This window comes from Psittacula echo (genome assembly GCF_963264785.1).
Source record: "Psittacula echo genome assembly, chromosome: 3".
In the NCBI taxonomy this organism is placed as follows: domain Eukaryota; kingdom Metazoa; phylum Chordata; class Aves; order Psittaciformes; family Psittacidae; genus Psittacula; species Psittacula echo.
This window is the reverse complement of record NC_137736.1, coordinates 105,063,836-105,085,613: the sequence shown is the minus strand read 5'-3', so window position 1 is coordinate 105,085,613 and position 21,778 is coordinate 105,063,836. Positions and strand designations below refer to the sequence as shown.

Here is a 21,778-nt window from a genome sequence, read left to right as displayed (position 1 = left end):
CCTCTAGAGATCACATGGTCCAGCCCCTGATCAAAGCAATACCAACTGAGATCTCATTCCTCAGCACCTTACCCAGACAAGTTCTGAATACTCCAATGATGGAGAATACACAACCTAATATCTGATTGGAATTTCCTGTGTTGCAACCTCTACCCATTGCTTCTTATCCAAGAGGAGCCTGGCTCCATCTTTACACTCTCCCACTAGGCAGGTGAAGACAGCATTAAAGCTGTCTTAGCTTCCCTTCTTAAGGCTGAACAATCTGTTTCTCACAGTTTCTCCTTGTGTATCAGGTACTCCAAAGCCCTGACCACCCTCTGCTCAACTCACTCCAGTATGTCACATCTTCCACATACCAGTGAGTCCAAAGCCTGACACTTTCAAAGGCAACACAAACTAATGAGGCAATACACAAGCTTATTTAATCTCTTTACAAGCTCAGTTTGCTGCAGAGCAGCAGAAAGTTAAACCACAGTTAAGTATCTTTGCCCACAATAAAACCTCTCCTCAAGACTTAGGGCCAAAAAGGGCAGCATTATGAACTTAATCTAAGTATTCATTATTAGAAACAAGAACTTAGCCTAGACTGTTGGAACAAAACAGAAACAGAATGAAACACAATGCTCTGGATCTTCCATACATAGAAGAATGTATAGAAGAATATACACACACAGAGAATTCCATTTATACTCTTACATATAATGCAATTTTGCTGCACAGCCATAAGTACAGTCTTCCAACTGTAGTTTTCATAAAGTGAAAATAGTTTTGAAATGCTACCAGGTATACCTCACTGAATATTCAGTGATGTACCAAACAGCTGCAAAGAGCTGCAGATGAAGCTCAAACATGTATACCTGTCTTGCTTCAGGTAAAAGATGTGGTATCTGCTTATGCTCTCAAGACCCCTGTGAAGCAGTGTATTCACCTCACAAGCAATACAGGAAAATTATTGGGAAAAACACTAAATGGGGAGAATGTAATACAGTTAATCCACTCTTAAGTCAGGTTCATGAGCTTTCAGAAACTCTTCATGGTTAAGAGAAAGATGTGGGATAAGTTGTTCAGTAACTTCTTATAGATTACTACAACCTATAGTATAGATTACTAAAAACCATGGCTGATGAAGAAATAAAAAAAAATAATTGAAGTATAATGAATAAGGTAACAGCCAAACTGCATTATAGGCCCATGACTAAGACTTGTTTGTAAATGATACAATAAACCCCTTCGAAATGAACAAATGTTTACTCAGTCAGCTAAAGCAGCACTTCTTGTCTGTTAGCCATTTAAGAGATCAAACAACATTCACTAAAGAATTCATGCTTTTTTAAATCCATAGAGTTAGACAACATGCAGGCACACAAAACATTTTTCTACTATGTTTCCATAAAATCTTAGAATACTTGAGAGTTAGTATCAGGAAAATACTTTAAAAGGACAAGCAGGATGACCCACACTACTATAAAGCAGTTGCCTGCCCTGATACCAGTTTTAGGGACCACAAAGGAAAAATTGGATTAACAACCCAAAAAATAAAAATATTTAATATCACTAAAAAGACTGCAAGTACAACAAAAAATACTCTATGGATACAATATTCTGACTTGGTACAAGATGGTATTGCTACAACAGAATATATGTATCAGTAAGGTGTACATGAAATGGTCAAGGACTGCCCGCCAGCCTGAGAAATGAAGCAGCAGCATTATCAGCTCAAAGGAAACTGCAAAGGCCCATTCCAGGTGCAATACTTCAATGTTTTTATTATTCTTTAGCTAGAATGACATTGACAGGCTATCTCAAGCTAAAAACACCACTTGCAGCTTCTCTGTTACTACAGAAATAAGTTAGACAAATTTGCAATGATCTGGCCTTGACAAACTGTATTTCTCACTACTTTATCTTCTAAATATTTAAAAGACCAGCTGTGCTTTCACATATTTTTCTGTGAACTCTAAAAAAGATGATTAACAATTAATTTAAAGCATGAGCCTATTAAAAAAATAAACCCCAAATTAATTGACATACAAGTAGGAAATTATCACACCTAGGAGATTATTACTAAAGAGCTTTAATCTCTGCTCTTGCTTTTATTTCAAAAGGATGAGAGCATAGAACACTGAAACAAGAAAGGATCACTGCAGAAACACTGAAGTGAAATATTTCTGCATCTCATCTATGTATGTGAAACATCTGATCACTCTTAAATTGAGTACTTAATTTCAAATTCATGAACTGCATTTCAACACTATGTCTTCTGATTGCTCTCTACTGGGAACTGTAATACATATCTCTGTTCTTTTGCAGGGAAAACTCTCAATTCTCAATATGGACCTTGGCACCTCTTCTTCACCATGTGCCAGGAAAGGGAAAACATTTCTTCCCAAAACCTCAGCTGCTAGGAGGAAGCAGCAGTTAAAGCTACAGGTAACACACATCAACATAAAAATATTAAAGTAATTATTTTTCTAATTCACTAAAAATCAATCCAACTGTCCAGCTCAAAGAAGAAAATACTGACACAGTCTAAATTCCATCAGGGAAGACAGACACAAACCACTCAAACATAAATGTTATGGACTTCATCTCAGTCTAGGTTTCAGTTCTATTAGCAGAGAAACACTCCCGTCTCTGCAGAAGGTTTCAAGAGATAGATTACAAAAGACAAAATATTGGTTTTCCTCTTAAAAGACAAAAAGCTTAAGAAAAATTATGCAGTATGGCAAACTAGATTAAATGAACCTACAGAGGACATACGCACAAGAACAGAATTCCAAACATGGCCTCATTTAACATCGCACATTACAAAGTTTATACAAAAAAGTGTCACATTAAGTTGTTATACTTGAATCCCAGCCAGCAACTAAGCCCCACACAGCTGCTCACTCACTCACCCCTGGGTCGGATGTGAGACAGAATCAGAAAATTAAAAGTGAGAAAACTCAGCGGTTGAGATAAAGACAGTTTAATAGGTAAAGCAAAAGCCATGCACAAGCTATGCAAAGCAATGAATTAATTCACCACTTCTCATCGGCAGGCAGGTATCTCCATCTCCAGACAGCAGGGCTCCATCGCTTGTAGCGATTACTTCGGAAGACAAATGCCATCACTCCAAACATGCCTCGTTTCCCCTTCTTCCTTCTTCTTCCCCCTGGTTTATAGGCTGAGCATGACACCACATAGTACGGGCTATCCCTTGGGTTGGCTGTCCTGGCTGTGTCCCCTCCCAACTCCTTGTGCCCCCCCAGCCCACTCACTGGTGGGGTGGTGTGAAGAGCAGAAAAGGCCTTGGCTCTGTGTAAGCACTGCTAAGGAATAATGAAAACATCCCTTAATTATCAACACAGTTTCCAGCACAAATCCAAAACATAGCCCATACCAGCTACTGTGAAGAAAATTAACTCTATCACAGCCAAACCCAGCACTATAGGTCTTCTGTGGTTTGGTATTGGAGTGGTAGGGTTTTTTTGTTTGTTGGTTTGTTTTTTTTTTTTAATTTTGCTTGTTTCCTTTTTTTTTTCTTTTCCAAACAAAAGAAAAATAAGAAAACTAAGTCATTCATCAAAGACAAGGCTGATGGAAACTTCTGATAATTCAGAAAGTAAACTAATCAAACAGAAGCAGCAGTTTAGACAAAGCAGTAAAACTAGAACTGTTTTTTCCCTCTAGCAACATGTAAGCTTATATAGCTGATGCTAACTGGACAGCTATATGAACCAAATTATGTATGTCTTGCAAATTTATTCTCATTTAAATTTCATGCTTCAAAAAATAAGATGTTTAAACGACAGCTGAATATCTTAACTATACTGTTTAAATTTACTTACCAAACATCTTACTGGTTTGAAGCATGCAGCAGATATGAATGCAAATTCTAAGTAACATTCAGGTTCTATGTATTAGTTGCATTAAAAAAAAAGTTCTGATACCATTTCATGAAGTGTAACAAACTAGCTAGCAATTTACTAAAAATCTAAAACAACAGGATATCTTCATTCTAGGTACATCATCATCATCAAAGGTGATCAAAAAACTATGCCAGACAGTCAAACTTTTTAAACCCCCAGTCTAACTGAACAGCAACCTCTTACATTTCTGGTACACCCTTTTTGACAAAATAAGTAATTTTCCTTGTTTGTGAGGAAGCAGGACAAATCCAAATACCTGCAATAGGTATTTCACATTATTTTATTATTTTACATATAAACAGTGTAGTGTAAAAAACTTCTGAGATGTATGTATGACCATGACTGTCATATCCACATGAAATATTAATATACTATGAAACAAAAATATGTTGCACAGACAGTAATTCCACCATGTTATCACCTACCATGTCATTATACTTACCTTGGAGTATGGCTTTATAAATTAAGCAGTTTACAAGAAATGTCTGATACAGTGCCAAGTTGCAAAGCAAAGCACTCATTTTTTGTTATGTCCTTTGCAAATACTGACAACATGCTCTGCATATCAAAAATACTCACCAATAATTTATTAAAAATACAGCACAAAAGTGCTCCACCATTTTAAAATAGCATAAATTTGTATATATTTACATACAGATTTCAGTTAAAGAAAACTTAAATATTAATTAAATATTGCTAAAAAAATAAATATATTTCCTTTAAAAACTGAAGATGGAAGGTACCAACAGATATCATAACATAAGCTTTCAATAATCTGCTCTTTTTTGTCATACCTTAACACATTGTATGTGTGTAAAGCAGCAAGAAATTTTATCACTTTATTATGGCTTAATGTAATATAGAGTAAATAAAATGAGTCTTTCTAAAACCTTTTTATCTTCCACTTGAAATATGCTTTCATGTTCAAATGTAAAAATTTTGGGATAATTAAAGTACTACTGATCATTTATAATGATTACCATGACTCTTCTGAGACATGGAAAGAGATAAACATGAAAACTAAAATACAGTCAAGTAATTGGTATGAACAACAGGTAACGAGGGAAGACAATCGATATAGTAGGAAAGCTTTTTTTACATATAGACATAATTTGATATATTAACAACACATGCACTACTGAAGTATTTTAAATAATTTTGCAAGTAATTAAAACAATTACCAAAATGTGAAACTGCACACTTCAAAATTTTATAGTCAATAGAAGTGCTTCTGAAAATGTTATTGCAGATATACATTAAGTTGTACAAACTTAATTTGCACAATAGGTGTAGAAAAAAAATTTCATTATATACCTGGACTTTCAACTTTCATGGCATTCAGGCTTTAAAGATGAAGTAATTTATAGGGCCTGTTGAAAAATTGTCCGTAAGTAAAAGAAACGCTGGCTTTGGAATTTTCAAAATTCTGATTACTATTACACCAAATTAGTAACAGAAAACCATGAAAATTCTTTTACTACATACTCATGTTCTTGACAAACCCTCCTATTCAGGATTTACTCAGTGTATAAGGAAATCAAATGTAGTTAGACCTCAAGATAGGTTATTTCAGGTAGCAGGGTAGTAATAATGCTCATATGCATAAAATCCTACAAGCATGAAAATAATAAAACTGTTGCACTGAACTACTAAAACAACATAGAGGAGAAAAATGATTTATTAATACAACAGGCTGTTAGAAAGCAAGCAAAGTGAAAACTTACAAAATCATTATTTTAAGAGAAAAAGTTCAGTAAATTAGCCTATCTCCATGCTGGCTTATTCTTTGTTATGTGCTGATCAGATTACATCGGCTATGCCAAAACTGGGAACATGACTGGTTTTACAGAATTATATGCACTATTTATATTGAATTGATGCATTGCAACTGTGGACTGGGACTTGACAGCCTACTGCTTTAATACTTCATTTTTATTATAAATAAAATAATTTGACTTAGAAAAACATAGCTGTGAAATTTTGGGTGTTTAGTGATAAAATTTAGAGGGCTTTAGTCAGCACAAAGAAGTTGGTGTGCAACTACCATCACAGCTTATAAACTACCACTGAGAACAAATAAAAAAGTAGTTCAGTTTGTGCAGTTTAAGGCTGGTGAATACTGTATTGACAAATACTGCTTCAGCTGCCAGGTGAGCTTCTCAGACAAAAAAAAAACCAAACCAAATACCACAACTGAAGAGAAAATACATGCCAAAATTATGCCGATTGGTAATACATGCAAAAGAGAACAAAAGAACACTCCAGGATAAAACTGCTTTCAAAAACATCTCCTAAAAGAAGACTAAATGACAATCATTAAAACTGGTTATTACATAAATCACCTCCTCTTCTGGGGCTTTATTTATCTTTTAAAAGAAGATCTCCAATATGACCTCTTCAAAAACACTGCTCAACAGTTACTTTACGTATGACAACATCGTCTTAGGTTTATGAAGGAAGACTGCTATACGTCATACTGTATTAAATATTTTACCAAATTCAAAGTTATTACAACTGTAATAAATATAATTAAAAAGAAAACAACATTAAATGTACAATTTTATTTACATATAAGTCCATTAAAGGAGCAACCTCCAGATGAAAATAGTCTTGAAATAGGCCTATTTAAAACACAGAAGATCCACTACTTTACTGGAGGTGATGATGTGTTTTAGAAGGGCAAGTAACAGATTTTTATTAACTGACTGCAACTGTTATCGGCTACTGGAAATACTGAAAGAATTCCGTAAGTCTGTATTGCCTCCCCACCTATGTCTTCGCTGCAGAGGTGGCCTTTCAGTGTTTTTGTGGGGAGGTACCACTGAATTCATGACAATAGGTATGGATATTTGATATTCATATCGTTCCAACATCTGAGCAATCTTCTCACGAGTGACCCCATGTTTATTCCTCCTACAAAAATAAAAATTTAAATAAATTGTTTGGTATGTTTATATGTCTACACTCTTTAAAAAGAATACAGAAATCCTTTAATTTCACATTTTTTCTTTTTGCTTTTCATATTTGAAACTCCACTTTTATTATACTGTACCTTCATTCTCTCAGTATTCAATTTGTGTTAAAGTTTTAACAATTCAGTACTGCATATGTTAAATACTAGAAAAAAGTCATTCTTCATACAGAAATGTGATGTTATTCTCTAGGAGTATGTACCTAAATAACCCTAGAAAGACTTTGTTTTCTATTTTTTCATCAGGTTTTACATGATATACTAGCTATGTGAGTAGAGGGATGGAAAATATTATAGATCAATACTTGTGAAGGCAATGTTCGAACTAGCTATTTCAGTGAGACCTTGGCCTATTAAGAACCTGACACATTAGACATTATATTAGAATGTATCCATCTCCTTAGTATTTAAGGGATAGAATCTTAAGATCCATGTTAGCAGAAAATTTTAGTCTCTGCCATTAAAGAAAGCCACAAGGGTCATGCACACACTGAGTGCCACAGAATTGCCAGCACTGTAACAGAACTGAATCTAAAAGAACAGATACAAAAATAAAAAAAGTTTTAATAGTGTAGACAAGCATTTATCTTAACCCAATACATTCTTATTCTATGAAACCTTGTCCAAGCTGAATTATTTCCAAGTCATACCAATAGCGAATATAAGCCTGCATCATTGTTCTTTCTGCTGGGGACAGAGAAAGCTTGGGCCTCTTTACCAACTTGCTCAGTTTTGTAGGAGAGAAATCAACACTGGAAGCAAACAGACTATACTGGAAAGAGAATACTCTACACAGAAATAGACTGATTCTCTTCTTTCTTCCCTCTCTCCTCTACTCCCCCTCCAACCTCCTGTGAGTTTCTGGGAAGAAAAGACTTAGAGTACTTCTCTCAGACATTCTTCCCTAAGACAACATCAGATACTAGAGTGTCGTCCAGGGCAGCAGCATGTTGAACTTATCAGTTAACAAAGTCTTAACAGTTTTGATCTTATTCACAAATATAAAAAAGGTTAATAGTAGAGAAAAAAGCCAATCTCCTAGGAATATAGAGATTCTATAAAGCACTTGACTCTCATGACAGAAAACCAAAACACAAAACCCTCAAAACCAAACAAGACCAACCAATCAACCAACAGTAAGTCCAAGTCCTTTCACGTCACATGGTGGAAGCATAGTGTTACTCAATGTTTTCCATATCTTAATGCTCCTAGAAAAAGATTACAGCTCAAGTGCTCTAGGCATAAAGCTCCCACTCATCCACAACTGGACTTCTGTGATTCTGTGATTCTGTGACTTGTGTATAAACACTTCATAAATGAACAAGTACTTTTCCTTAAAGAACAAGGCAGGATAGTAAAATCACCGAAAGCAAAATCACATCAAGCATAGAAATTAATTTTAAAAATTAAACAAATCTGCTGCATAGTGTCACTTAATACTGGGATCTTCTCCTCAGGCATGTCTTCACTCATGCTTTGGAGGCTTGGCTATGCTGAAAGAGCATAAAGCCATCTATCCTTAACTAATCAGATGTACTGGTAAAAGCTCCTAACAGTTACGTTTTGGAAGCTGGTTTTGCTTGGAGGAACAGAGTCTATAGATAAAAGCAAAGTTCTGTCACTATTAAATCCTTCTACCCTAGAAAAATCTTACATACCAATACACTGGCAAAGTAATCTTGCATGGACATGACTACTTAAAAAAATCAGCACAAGTTTAATGAAGTCATTATCAACTTGCAGTTTTGTGATCATACGAAGGAGAAAGGATTATATTAAACATGTTTGCATTTCACTTCTGTGTGAAGTTACATAGCAGGTAACTTTACAATTAAAACAACATCCACCCCCACATACAGATTATACACAGGATACCTGTTAGTCCCTAAAACCTTGAATCAAATGTATAGTATGTTTTTTAAAAAAGTTCCAGTCCCCAGCTGACCAGCTACTCAGAAAGACACAAACATGACACTAGGGATTTCTTTCATCCAACACCAATTAAACACTTACTAAAATTTAAAAAACCCCTCTCTTATACCTGTGATTTTGACACTCATTTGTTCTCTCACCTGCAGTTTTGAAGACTTCCTAAAGATGGGATCAAAGTACAAAATCCTTTATAAAAATGTATAAAGAAGTTTTGAGCATGTCTGTGGAGTCATGTCTGTGGAGTCAAAATATTTTTACAGAAGTTCTGTGCACAAAACTAAACTAAAAGCAAAATCACTCATGAATGACTCTAAAGATAATCTGTACTTCACAGGCACACTGAAGAATAAGATACTGATACCTAGTTCATGCTAAAAAACAGGTCACGTTCTTGATATCAAGAATTCACCCAGTAATGACCTAGAGAGCCTTTTCACAGATTTCTCAAACACACTAAGCAGTGGCAGAAACAACCCTAACAAGCAGTATCTAGAAATGCACCTGACTTCTAGAATACAGACAGATTACTTGATAAAAGTTACAAACATTCTAGGCAGCACCACTAAAAACAATTCAGAAGACTGTATCTAAAATACAAGAAAAGTCTTTTTGCTAATTAAAGTACGAGGCAGTGAATTTTTCATTCCAACTACCAGAAACAGATCTTAAGTGATCCTGTTTAGAATTCGAATGTATGAATGCAGACAACTAATCAAATTATCCAAATTTATTATTAGCACAGTATTTGCCCAGGCACTGCACAAAATGTTTAGCTTAAAATTCATAAGGGGAATCCCAAACCTACAATATCTTCTCTATTGTTATCTATTTCCTAAACATGCAAACATGGGGGAGAGAGAAGAGGTGAGAAACGACATACAAAAAACCCCAAACCTTAGAAATAGAGCCTTCTCCCCAAACAAATGAAAGCTCCCATCACCACCTTTCCTAAACTCTCAGAAAATAAAGTTTCCAGACAATGGGCCTCTATTCAAGTATTTAAAGCAACTGGAGCTGCTGAAACATTTCCAGGAAGCTCATAGCAATTGGTGGCAGCCCTTCACAGTTCAAGCGGTTTCCTTTGGTTTTGGAAAAGACAAACTTTACTTTACAATAAAATTCAATGGTAACAACACTTCATGTTTATCCTGTTACCTGTTAAGACCACGTGAAAATACGAATTTTCCTGGAAAATTAGCCTCTTCCATGTAATGGATATCTCACACTGAATATCTTAAAAACATCTGATTACCAAGACAGCTTCCTAACTTGGCTGTGCTGGACCCAGAATTAGACAAACTTCCTAGAATCCATCCTACAGACAGAGGACTTCATCTCTAAAAATAAGCTACTGGTAGCTTAGGAGAAAAGGTGAAACTTCACAATATTTATAAACACAAAGTATAATTCAGTAATGTAACTATTATACACACATACTTTGTGCATTGTAGGGGCTACTTGACAAATCTGAAACACCTACAAGCCATGTCAGCTGGAAGCATATAAAATAACAATCAGTAAGAGAACTTCGCAATCAACCATGAAGATACTACATTCCAAACAATGAAATTTTCCTAAGTTGGTTTGAAACCTCATAGATTCCTAAAGCAGATATATCTGAGATGAGACATTAACCAGGAATACTAAGCAGCTTCTCAGGAACTCTTCCAACCCACAAGTCCAATGACCTATGTCCAACAGTACTTTAAGTCAGGTACTCTGAGGACTGAGGACAATTTCACAAAATCTTGCAATAAAATAATCTAAAATATGAGCTTTCTTTTTAACCTTTACACTCCTTCCAAAAGGTGTAATTTCTTTTTGTCTTCTACCTATTTCTTGTCATCAGTGCTTTGTAGCAACAAATTTCTAAGAATAATTATTGATTATAATAGCAGGAATAATTTTTCTACTCATGTCCAAAAAAATTTGAATATTGACTTTTTGGACCAACAAGACCTCTACTTATTTGTCTGTTTATCCATAACATTTTCACGCACAGATACATCTCAAAATGTGCATTTAAATAAAATAAATTTTATACTAATAGGTGAGTATTTATAAATCATAAGATACTGAATAAAATATAAAGTATTATACATATATGTGCATATTTATCTGCCTTTCTATCCTGATATATAACTACAACAATTTTTGTAATATAAACCTTACTTTTCTAATTCTTCAGGATCAAACTTCCACCACGTATCTGGCTCATGGAACTCCACTCTGTATCCCTTTTCTAGAGCCTGCAGCAAGCAAAGAGAAATTCATGATATATGTATCATGATTATATAAAATGTAACAAAAACTTTAAAGACCAATATAATAAACAGATGTAGTTAACGCTGCGGTGGTAGCATGCTAAATTTCACTTACCCCCAACCTGTCTTAACATTCATTCCAGGCTAAACAGATCATGTCAAGTCAATCTTTACACTGGTCTGAATTATTGACATACCAATTACTGATCATATCAATAAGCTGCCTATTTTTAGAAACTTGACTAAGGAAAATGTATCTGGACAAAACACACCAACTTACACATCTGAAGGTAAGCGTGAAAACTTGTCACAGATGTTAAAACCACACAACAAAACCTACCACTTCCACGTATGGCTTCATTTCCCAGGCTTGAGTATTAGTGTTGTCTATTATAACTGGAGATTTTCCCTGCTCCATCGCTTGCTTTGCTGCAATGGAAAATAGTGCAAGTTAATAAACAGCTATGTAACTTTAATAAATGGTAAATGTAAGTTAACAGTTCCAGATGTTTTTTGCACTAATCTAGTCTGACTGATCTAAGAGAAGGAATAAAAGCACTGAAAGGCAGAGACAAGAATGGAAAGAACTAGAAGCAAGAAGGGCATAAATAAGTGGTGCTGAATTGATGCAAATGGGTAAATGGGAAGTGTAGAAGTCACAGCAACACAACTAAACTGCTCAAAGTTTTGCTGAGTATAGCAACCCCAGCATGATACCGTATCCTGCTTCCAGCTTCACCAGCACGATTGGATAACACATGGTGCATTCATAACTGAAACCTGTGGTTAGGTATTGCAGTCCTTCTCCAACAAACTGCTAAGAAATAGGTGATTTTCACAGAAAGGCATCACATATCTGAAATATTTTTGAGATCCATTAAAAAAAAAAATTACAGTCATGCTGTCTCCACCTCACTAATGTTTGAACTCGCTGGCCAGTTTCTAGCAAATCCAAAAGAGGGCAAAAGCTTCAGGAATAACACGCTGCTTCCAAGTTCTAGAAAACAGCAACTGATAAAAAGGCACATCCAAATTAGCATCTTTACTGATGGAAAGACAGATTGAGCACAGCCACCATGCAGTTTGTTTGGCAGGACACTTACACAGTAGCATGCTTTTAACTTTGGACTAGAAAGATATTACTGCTTCTTACTCAGCAGAACTGTCCTAGAGCTTACAGTGCAGAGGTGAGATCAGCTGGAGGACCATAGGGACAAAATATACAAATGTGCTGGCTGAGATTCATCAGCTCCACAGCACAGAAAACATTTTAATGTTACCCTGATGCCTAAAGCAATATCTCTTCGTAAGACTAAGACTGCTTTAGTCTTGATAAATCAGTTATCTCTCTAATGCCTAAACCTAACTCTAATTTTGAGATCAAATATTCTTCTAAACTCCGTATACAGTCTGGAAAGCATCCCCAGACGACTCCTAACTCACATTACTAGGATTTGTCCCTAAAAAGCCCTACACTGCACAACCAGCTTTCTTGGGCACATCTAGAGAGCATGATGATGACATTCAGCTTCTACATAATGCTTCACAGGAGACTTGTCCAAAAAAGTGAAAAACTCAAGTTCTATACCCTTATCAGCTTGATATCCACCTCCATTTTATACAAACCGGGACAGCAGTTTAGCTCTTCTTACCAGAAGTTTAGAGGAACGCCTACAGAGGAGAGTACCTCTCAAGAGACAATACTTGAGTATCCCACTTTTGGGACAAATGGACTACTTCAATTTTTATAGTTTTACTTCCTTCACCTTTGTATTCTGAAAGCAAGACCTCTGCCATTACTTGTAAAAAGGGACACAACTTCTACATCTTTAGAAAAGAACTACTCTGTGCATGGATCAGTAAATTAGGTTCTTTTTGCAGCCTGAAACTAAGCCAGATGGAGAAGCAGATATCCAACTTGTATTTGGGTATCAAACTTACGAAGAAGATTCCTCAACTCCACCTACAACTATTCAGAAGTCGGGCTTTTATAAAGTCTATTCCTCAGCTTCTTTGTGCCTCAGTTAATCAGCAAACCCATAACTATAATTCCTTATCTATTTCACAGAAGAATTATGAAGACGAATTCCATAAAAAAAATTAAAAAACCCAACTGCTCTGATGCTACACATTGAAGTCAAGGAAAAAAAACCCAAAAAAATCCAAAAAACCACCAAAACCCAGCTTAGTTCTAAGCAGTACTACCAATGTGAGCCACAAACACAGCGAGAATTTCACATTTCAAAATTTTTGCAGAAAAAGAACAAGGATTCAGTCCTTACATTATGGTTGCAAACCAAAACTCAAGACTCTGAACCTCGGGAAATTACTTGAATTAAGGTTGGATGTGTAGTAATTATAGGGCATACATACCACCATACTGTCCTTAAATACTCATTTGGGGCACTATTTCCTCTCGGGTACTCCAAGCTCTTTCAGCACGATGGACTTGTTCTGTAGTTGAATGTGGGGTATGCATCAGAACAACAGCATGACCCAAACATTCCTCTACGATTCTTTTTTCTTTTAATAATTGTGCAATAAATGAGTAAGTCAGGATGACTACCAACAGAGAAAGATCATAATTTGGTGAATGTTTCTGAACACCATCCAGCTCTCTCCAAGTGCCAATACGTTGCATGATCTTCATTTTCTTGCTGCCCAATTAAAAAAGTTCCACGTATCATTTACAGAAGTGATCTTAATTCGTATGAATAGGAAGACAGTGAAAATACATTCTGAATATGACATTTAATTATTACTAGATACCATGAAGGAAATATCCGAATTGCTAAATCTTGTATCTTAAACAGGAAGATGCTTTTAGCAACTGTGCCGTAGCTTGCTAATAAAAAATTCAGAATGTAATACCACTAGTGTTCACAGGAAAGTTGATGAACTAGATGAAAGAATTGAAATATTTGAAACTCAAAGTACTAAAATAACACTCATACAAAAAAAGTTTCCAGGAGAATGAATAATGTTCCATTAAACAAAGTTAAAATAGTATGCATTAAATGAAAAGCAAGATCCACAATGAGTAGGAAGATTAAAAAAACACGTATGTTGGATACCTGCCCATTTAGTGAACACTGCTCAATCTGTTCACTGAATGAAGCAGGGATCTGAAGGAATAAAAACCCTGAGTTATTGGAGAGAAGTAGGGATTTATCTTGATGGAAATCAATCCATACAATGGGAAGAAATTAAGTTAAATGAACAGGCTGGAAAGCAGCTTTGTAGATGGAAGGAAGGAAAAAAGCAAAGATAAAGTATGCCCAAGAGAGCACTAAGATTTGATGGAAAAAGCTCTTAAAAAAGGAAAAATATATTAACATGGCACAAATGGTATTTCTGAAACCCGAATCTACAAAAGAAAGCTGGTAGGCTGACATAAACAAGGGGAAAATCCTGAAATATGCATTTCAGAAAGATTCATAAAGATAGCAAGAAAATAGCCAATTCTGCAATGAAGATATTGGGACCATCATTAATCTGGAAAAGCCCGTGAAGCAAGATTATATTACAGCTATAGCCCACTCACACATTCTACCATTTTGTTTTAACTCTGGATCTAAGTGCTAAGTGTGCTGACGTAGCACCTTACATAAAGCTTTGTTTAAAAGTAAAAAGCTATTAATTAATTTTACTACCACTGTCCAAACCAAATCAAAAGAGTTAAAAAAGCAGATAAACCCAACTTGACCCATCAACTCAACAATGTTAAAAACATACCAAAGACAGCCAAAAGTTCCAGTAGAAGCAGCAGGATGAACTAAAATTGGAAACAATTAGAAAAGCCACAAAAGTGAATGTAAAGGGCCTAAACCCCTGAAAGAGTGACACTGATTGAAATCACAGTGGCAAATTAGCCACAAAGATTACCTAATGTTTGTGCATTAACCTTACAACCTTCACATTAAATGTGTATGTTTTAAGTGTTAAGGGTATGTAATTCACTACCTTATTAATATTTGAGAGTTTGAAATTCTGTTAACCTAAAATATTTTTCTTTTCCTAATGGGTCTGACTTGTAACTATTTTTTTTCCCTCCTACTTACTATATCACAGTAATATATCATTCTCTCCCCAAAAGTGGGGCGTGAGGGAGAAGATAAAGTTATCAGAACAATTTTCTCATTTGTAAAGAAAGCAAATTTTTGCTTTTTCCATAATTCTGACATGATTCTGAAGCTCTAGCTAAATATGTTGTCACGTGAATTGAAAAAGAAATATATATACACATGTGTATTTCATGTAGCTGATATAATCTTTATAGAACTTTAACCTAGACCTACTCTTCAGAATCCAAACTATCAGGATTACCATTCCCCAGCAGTTCACATTTCATGTATTTCAAAAATCCACACATAAATGAAACCAAGACCTTCTCAAGTACTTCAAGTCAGAGAGCTCTACCTAGTCAAAGCAGAAGGCAGGAATTGACTGTAACTTCAACCCAAAGTTATCCTGGCAAACGTTTCAAGGGGGGGTGTTCTAAACAGCACGGCACAGCTGTTCTTGTTCTTGCTATCAAAATCATTGAATAACTAAATTATACACTGTTCTGGTTATCAAAACCACTGTGTAACTAACTGGTACAGAAATAGAGAAGTCTTAACATCAAGCCAGAAACAGCCAGAAACCATTATCAAGTGAGAACTGTCCAGTAGTCTTATAATTGTTGAGCCCTCTCGCCTGTAAACTGCCACCTTATCGACTCTTTTGCTCCTTAGGCTCCTACTGGGAACTTCAAAGTATTTACTATTGCTGCACTACATCCTCAGAAGTGCTCTTTATAACTGATATTCTAATGACTGCTCTAAAGATTTCCTTCACCTTTCATACAGAAATGTTCCCTGATGTATCATCAATTTTGCATTAGGATTAGAAGAGGAGGAAAGGGGAAAATATTTTTTTCCCTTGGCCCTCCATATCTTCTGATGCAAAGAAGTAGTCCTTTAGATAGAAAGGAAGCTTCTGCTTGAGCGACTGCAGCACAGACAGTAATCTGCATGCACAGACAATGGAGTTGTTCAGTTTGTCCACTCCTTGAAGCAGACCAAACAGATTATGAGATTCTTGGAGAACTGCTACACAACGGGCAAGAATCTGTCTGCTACCTTTCCTACCCTAATTATTTACTTCCTTACCAATTAAACCCAACATTTGGACACTGCTAGGTATTAAGAAAAATGAGTATTAAAACTGTTAATCTACACAACTGAACTAAAATCTTCCCCAGAAAAATTCTTCCATAAACTTTGGATGAAGCTCAGATTAGGAAAGATACTGGGAAAAAAAAAAAAGGATACTCTGCTGTTGGCAGAATTTAAAAGGTTCAATTCTGCCATCAAGATACTAGTATCAAATGTAACAAATCAGCAGGTCATAGCAGAATGAAAAGAGATTTTCTAATTTTAACTGTGAGCCTTCTGTAAGTTCAAAATTTAATGTACATGTATATATACACACATTAATTAAAATATAAGGAATACTTTAAATATATACATCTATATACCCTATACTAATATATATACACGTATATCCTTTTCATACAGACTGTTAACACACATGCACATTATGCTACACTTCTATCTTCTACATATAAGCATAATTTAATAGGATTCCTTCTATGCATTCAAACCTCTCTTCTGGTTCCAGTTATGGGCATCACCAAGCTGAGCAGCATTATATGTATATCCATCTTGTTGATGAAAATAATCATCGGTACTGAACACAATACCATCACGACTTTGACCAAGCAGAACACTGTTAAACAAAGGAAAACACAAAAATATTTTAACTTCAATTTTTTCAGATAGATGAAAATAGACCCATGTCAAGAAAACCTCACAGAATATTTTCTCAAAGCCACTTAATTTTTAGGGTTGAGGGGACACACGACAATCAAATCCACATTAATCAATCCCAATAAACAACCCCCATCCTGCCAAATGTAAACTTTTATTTTCAGAAAATCCTTGGAAATTAGGGGTTAAGGGAAAACCTTGTAAAACTGAGACAAAACTACAATTTTGTTTCAAGTCTGACCTACATAATAAGTCTGAATTAAGTGTGATTACAAAACCTCCGTGATTATTTTTTGGTTTTGATAGTAAATTTAAATTTGAAAATACAAAGCAGTCAGTTAGCACCACAGAGTATTTGTAGCCCATTGCTACAGCCATGTATCACTGTCCTGTGGAAATTCAGGCAACTATTTCAGCTCAGAAATGGGCAATATACCCAAAGGCTACAAGCCCCAAATTGTACCAGAAGTATATGGGATTGCATAATTGCTTAGGTGGCAGGAACAGAAAAGAACCCTGGCCAAATCCGAAATAATGTCAGGGGAAAAATATATGTTAGTTTGAAGCTACCAAGCTTTCTTAATGTATCTTCAAGAGACCTACATAAGTTTGATTCCTACACAAGGAATTTTCTGTTTTCTGCCACCTGCCACTAACAGATCTGTTATGGATCACAGTTTAATGACTACGATACTGTACTGCATATTAACTTACATTCCAACACATTTATTGTCCCATGACTATGTTGTTGGTTATTTTTGCTTTTAAAATACAGAAATCTGTAACAACAAAATTCAGATTACTGAGGACTAGAAGAAACTACTAATGATGCAATTGTCAAGTAACATGATCAAGGCTGCATATAAGCTGGTTTTGACTTCGTGCTCCTTCTCCCTTTTCCTGAGTATTAAGGTTACCTTAGGGCAAACAGTAATGCTATTTCAGAAAGCAGAGCATGATACACCAAAATATGCCCACTTCTTTTGGACATTGAACAATAATTACTTCTGTTAGAGCCTATGTCTTTATTAATGGTGTATTACATTGGTTTATGAGAGCACAGAAGGATTCAAAGGCTAATTTTGTTCCAAGTAGATAAAAAGGCAGCAGTAAAGCATATACCACATACAGCAGCATTTTTTCATATCTATTCCTCTCTGGTATGAAGTATTTAACAGGAATTCATGTTCATTAAGTTACTTGGCCATGATTTCACACATGGTCCAATTTTCTTATTTAAAATATGCTACATTTGCAATGAATAATGCTACAAAAACTGGATCCATCTTCTACATTCACTTTTTGTGTATACACATCTGGAATAGTAAGGACCATCTGCCTTAATAAAAGAGATAGCAAATAGTAACTAGGATTCTTCTCCTAGCTGAGTAGACAGACACAGCCCTGCAGCTCCTGAGAAGCCAATCATCAGGCTTCCGCAGGAATATATATATGAACTGATGAATCAAAACTAATGGGACTAATAGGGCATTAATTTTTATTTTTAGGAACTGACTCTGTTTGCTCAGTCTTCTGAAGAATAATTCACTTACTCAGATCTATTCTATCTTCCAAACATCATTAGCAGCAATAAAGAAACACAATGATAAGAGTTAGGGAATCCTGTAAACCATCAACAGAGTTCATTCTTGAGATATTTTGTTATTATTCCCCAAAGTTCAGAATACACCACAATTTATTTATGAACCTATATTACTGATGTAACAGATTTAATACAGTAAACTACGTTTGTAAGAATAATCCTAAAACTACAGAATTTGTGAAGGCAAAGTGATTACCAAAGAAGCCAGAGTAACAGAATCCTTACCCTATACACAACATACAAGCTATCACAAAGTAATGATTTTATGAACTGGAGCTTCAAGTATTACAGCAATGATCATAGCCTGTATCTAAATTGTGAAATCATAAAACATAACATTTTAAAAGCCTGACAGTTATCCCTTTCAGAATTCATAGTAATTAAACTTGCAAAATTTAAAACACACACTTGTCAACATCATTTGGAATAATTCACACACATCTAACATGTATTTGGAAATAAAATTTATCCAAGGCTCATTAACTAGGAAACAGAAACAACAGGAAGCACATCTATGCAAAGAAAGCATCATTACTACTTAAACCCACAAAAAGATGACATTCCACTTTTGAGCAGTGAAGAAAAGAACATACGTACATTTCTAATGAGAGTCACATTCCAGATTAGTCAGCATCAATATGTGCACATGCCTGAAATGAGCAGCAGAATTATCCAACTGCTGCAGTCCAGCTTCTTCACCCTAAATATTCCCTGCAATTGAACATCTACCTTTGAACATAGTAGAACAGTGAAATAAAAGCAGATAGGAAAATTAGAGCATCCCACCTACCTTTTCCAGACATGCTTTCTGATCTAATAGAACATATTAGCCCAACATACAGAACTCAACTTGAAACCAAATTCTATTTAATAGTCAGCAACCTGACATTTTTTCCAGTGCACACATGTGCACACGCACACAAATCCTGTCTCAATTTTATTTCAAAACTAAAATGGTCTCCCAACCTGCATCCTAGTTAGCCTACTTTGACAGATTATTTGATAATGAAGATCTCTCAATCTAATAATTCTCCTATTTAAAATAGCTAAATATCACAGATGACAGAAGAAAAAGCCAGTAACTAAATATTCTAAAATTTGTAGCATTACTAAGCTATGTAAATGCTAATTTAAAAACATGACTTGTAACACTGTTCATAGAAATACATCACACAGTTGTTTCTATGTTCAGCTATAAATACCAACTTTTCAACTTTTCTGTTCAGAAGACAGAGCTCTCAGGAAAATGGTCTCAGATACAGATGACTCTTGATATATTCCTGACAATGAATTTAATTAAAAATGTACTTCTTAAATGACACCAATATTTGTTCTTTCAACTTCATTAAGCTTTTTATTCAAATTCATGTTCAGATATTTATGGAAGAATGGAAAATTAAAATTGCTGCCAAGTTCAGTAGCAAAATACCCTAAAAATCCCAAGTCTGTTTTCTTGTAACTTTTTCCAGCGTTGAAGATCATATTATCATCTACTTCTAATTGTAGCAGACTTTTGTCACTTGGGCTAAAGATATCACTGCTGGGTATCTGTCTGGCCAAATTGTTTTAGATAATAGTCAATTACTTCTAAAATCGAAGGAGAAATACAGCATTTTTATCACGTGTCATTATTCCAAGCTTTTCTCTGAGAAGTTTTGGATTGAGGAAGTGAACTCTGGCAAAGTACATGTGTTTGCTTTTCCTGCAAGATTTTTTTTGTAAATCTGCCCAAGCTGTAGAACTTTGAAATGTCACGTGCATAGAAAATAAAGCACCCATTTTTGTACAAAGTAAAACAGAAAACAGAAAGGTTCTCACTGCAGTAAACCCATTCCCAAACAGCGCATTCTGGCAGCAGCAGGAAGCTGATTCAGCACCAATACTGCCACCATTCTAAGAACACATTTTTTTTCCCCAACACAATCTTAAGAATGGCAAGAGAAGTAACAAAATTGGCCTGAAATAGAAAGGACATGGGAAGCATAGTGGCATAAATACTGGAACTAGCAACTTGGTGCTGGCACCAGAGCTAACAAATAGGGACACTGCAAAGCATAAAGTGAAGGGAAGAAAATGGTACAACAAAGATGAGAATGAGATCCCATCAGCTGTTGAAACAGGGACAAGATGAATCTGCGAAGAAAGGGGATGGAGAAGGAACTGAGAAATCAGCTTAGAATTTAGGAGCAGATGTGGAGCTAGTAAGCACAGATCAAAAGCCATGGTTGGATAGGAACAGGGAAACAAAACTGGAAGCTGATGGATAGAGAGGAACTCAAATGAGCTGTGACTATCTAGATCAGGTGAATACAGGAAATAAGTCATGTTGATGAGAGGAACTCTCCAGTGACCAGAAAACCACTAATGTTATGATCATACTTAGGGTAAGTAAAGACAAGGACCCAAGGAACTAAAGGCCTCACCTAATGTCAGTTCTGGAAAGTCAATGGACTGCATCCTTTCTGAATCTATTTCCAAACATGTGAAGGAAATTAAGGTAATCAGGAAGAGCCAATGTGGGTTTTGCAACAGACAAATCATTCTTTATTGACTGAAATGCACTCTCTGATAAACAACTGCCTTTGTAGATGAGAACAGTGATGAATATAACACAGTTTGAAATTATCAAGGCTTCTTATCATCTCCCATTCAGTAACAAGCAGAGTACAGCAAGGGATGACAGCAGGACTAACTTTTTCATTATCTTCATCATTAACCTGGATGATGAGGCAAAGAACTCGCAGATGACATCAAATTTGTAGTGATGTCCTACATACCTAACAGTAGCACTTCCATCCAGAAGGCCACTGAGAAACTTGAGTACTAAGCAAAACATCATGAAGCTCAACAAGGAAAGGAGCGAAGGTCTGAAACTGGTGAAAAAGAAACCTAAGCATTGGTACAGGAGGGAAAGTCACTGGTTGAGCAGCCCTGCTGAAAAGGATTTGTGTATTACAGTGGACATCAAACTGGAGATGAGCGATTGGCGTGCTCTTTATCTAAACAGCAAACTACACACTGGGTTTTATTAGAGAAAATGTGGCCAGTAGATGAATGGAAGGTATCATCCACACTCTACCTGGCTCGTGTGTGGTCAGTTCCAAAATACTGCATCCAGTCTGGGGCTTCCCAGTTCAAAAGACATGCTGAAAACTACGAAAGGACTGAACAGATGCCTGTCAAGAAGGTTATGGGCATACAACCTTACGGAGAAGTTAATATCATCTGGGCTTGTTTAGTCTGGCAGTGAAGACAGTAAAAGACCATCTGATAATTGGCCTATT

General features: G+C 35.6%; 1 protein-coding gene across 12 annotated transcripts in view; it reads right to left on the bottom strand.

Moving 5' to 3' along the window:
* The window catches only part of N4BP2L2 (NEDD4 binding protein 2 like 2), a 48,555-nt gene that overhangs the window by 18,145 nt on the left and 8,632 nt on the right, over window positions 1-21,778 (bottom strand). For 4 of the 12 annotated variants that reach the window (XM_080613402.1, XM_080613400.1, XM_080613406.1 and 1 more), the window contains 4 exons: window positions 16,726-16,850; window positions 11,419-11,507; window positions 10,987-11,063; window positions 6,681-6,824 (listed from right to left, as the gene is read on the bottom strand). In XM_080613402.1, coding sequence (XP_080469528.1) covers window positions 6,681-6,824; window positions 10,987-11,063; window positions 11,419-11,507; window positions 16,726-16,850 — 435 coding nt within the window. Of the gene's footprint in view, window positions 1-2,667; window positions 3,312-4,608; window positions 6,825-8,954; window positions 9,001-10,986; window positions 11,064-11,418; window positions 11,508-13,451; window positions 14,346-14,813; window positions 14,854-16,725; window positions 16,851-19,091; window positions 19,186-21,778 lie in introns of those variants that run through there. The other 8 variants (XM_080613404.1, XM_080613401.1, XR_013956440.1 and 5 more) reach the window with 8 other exon arrangements.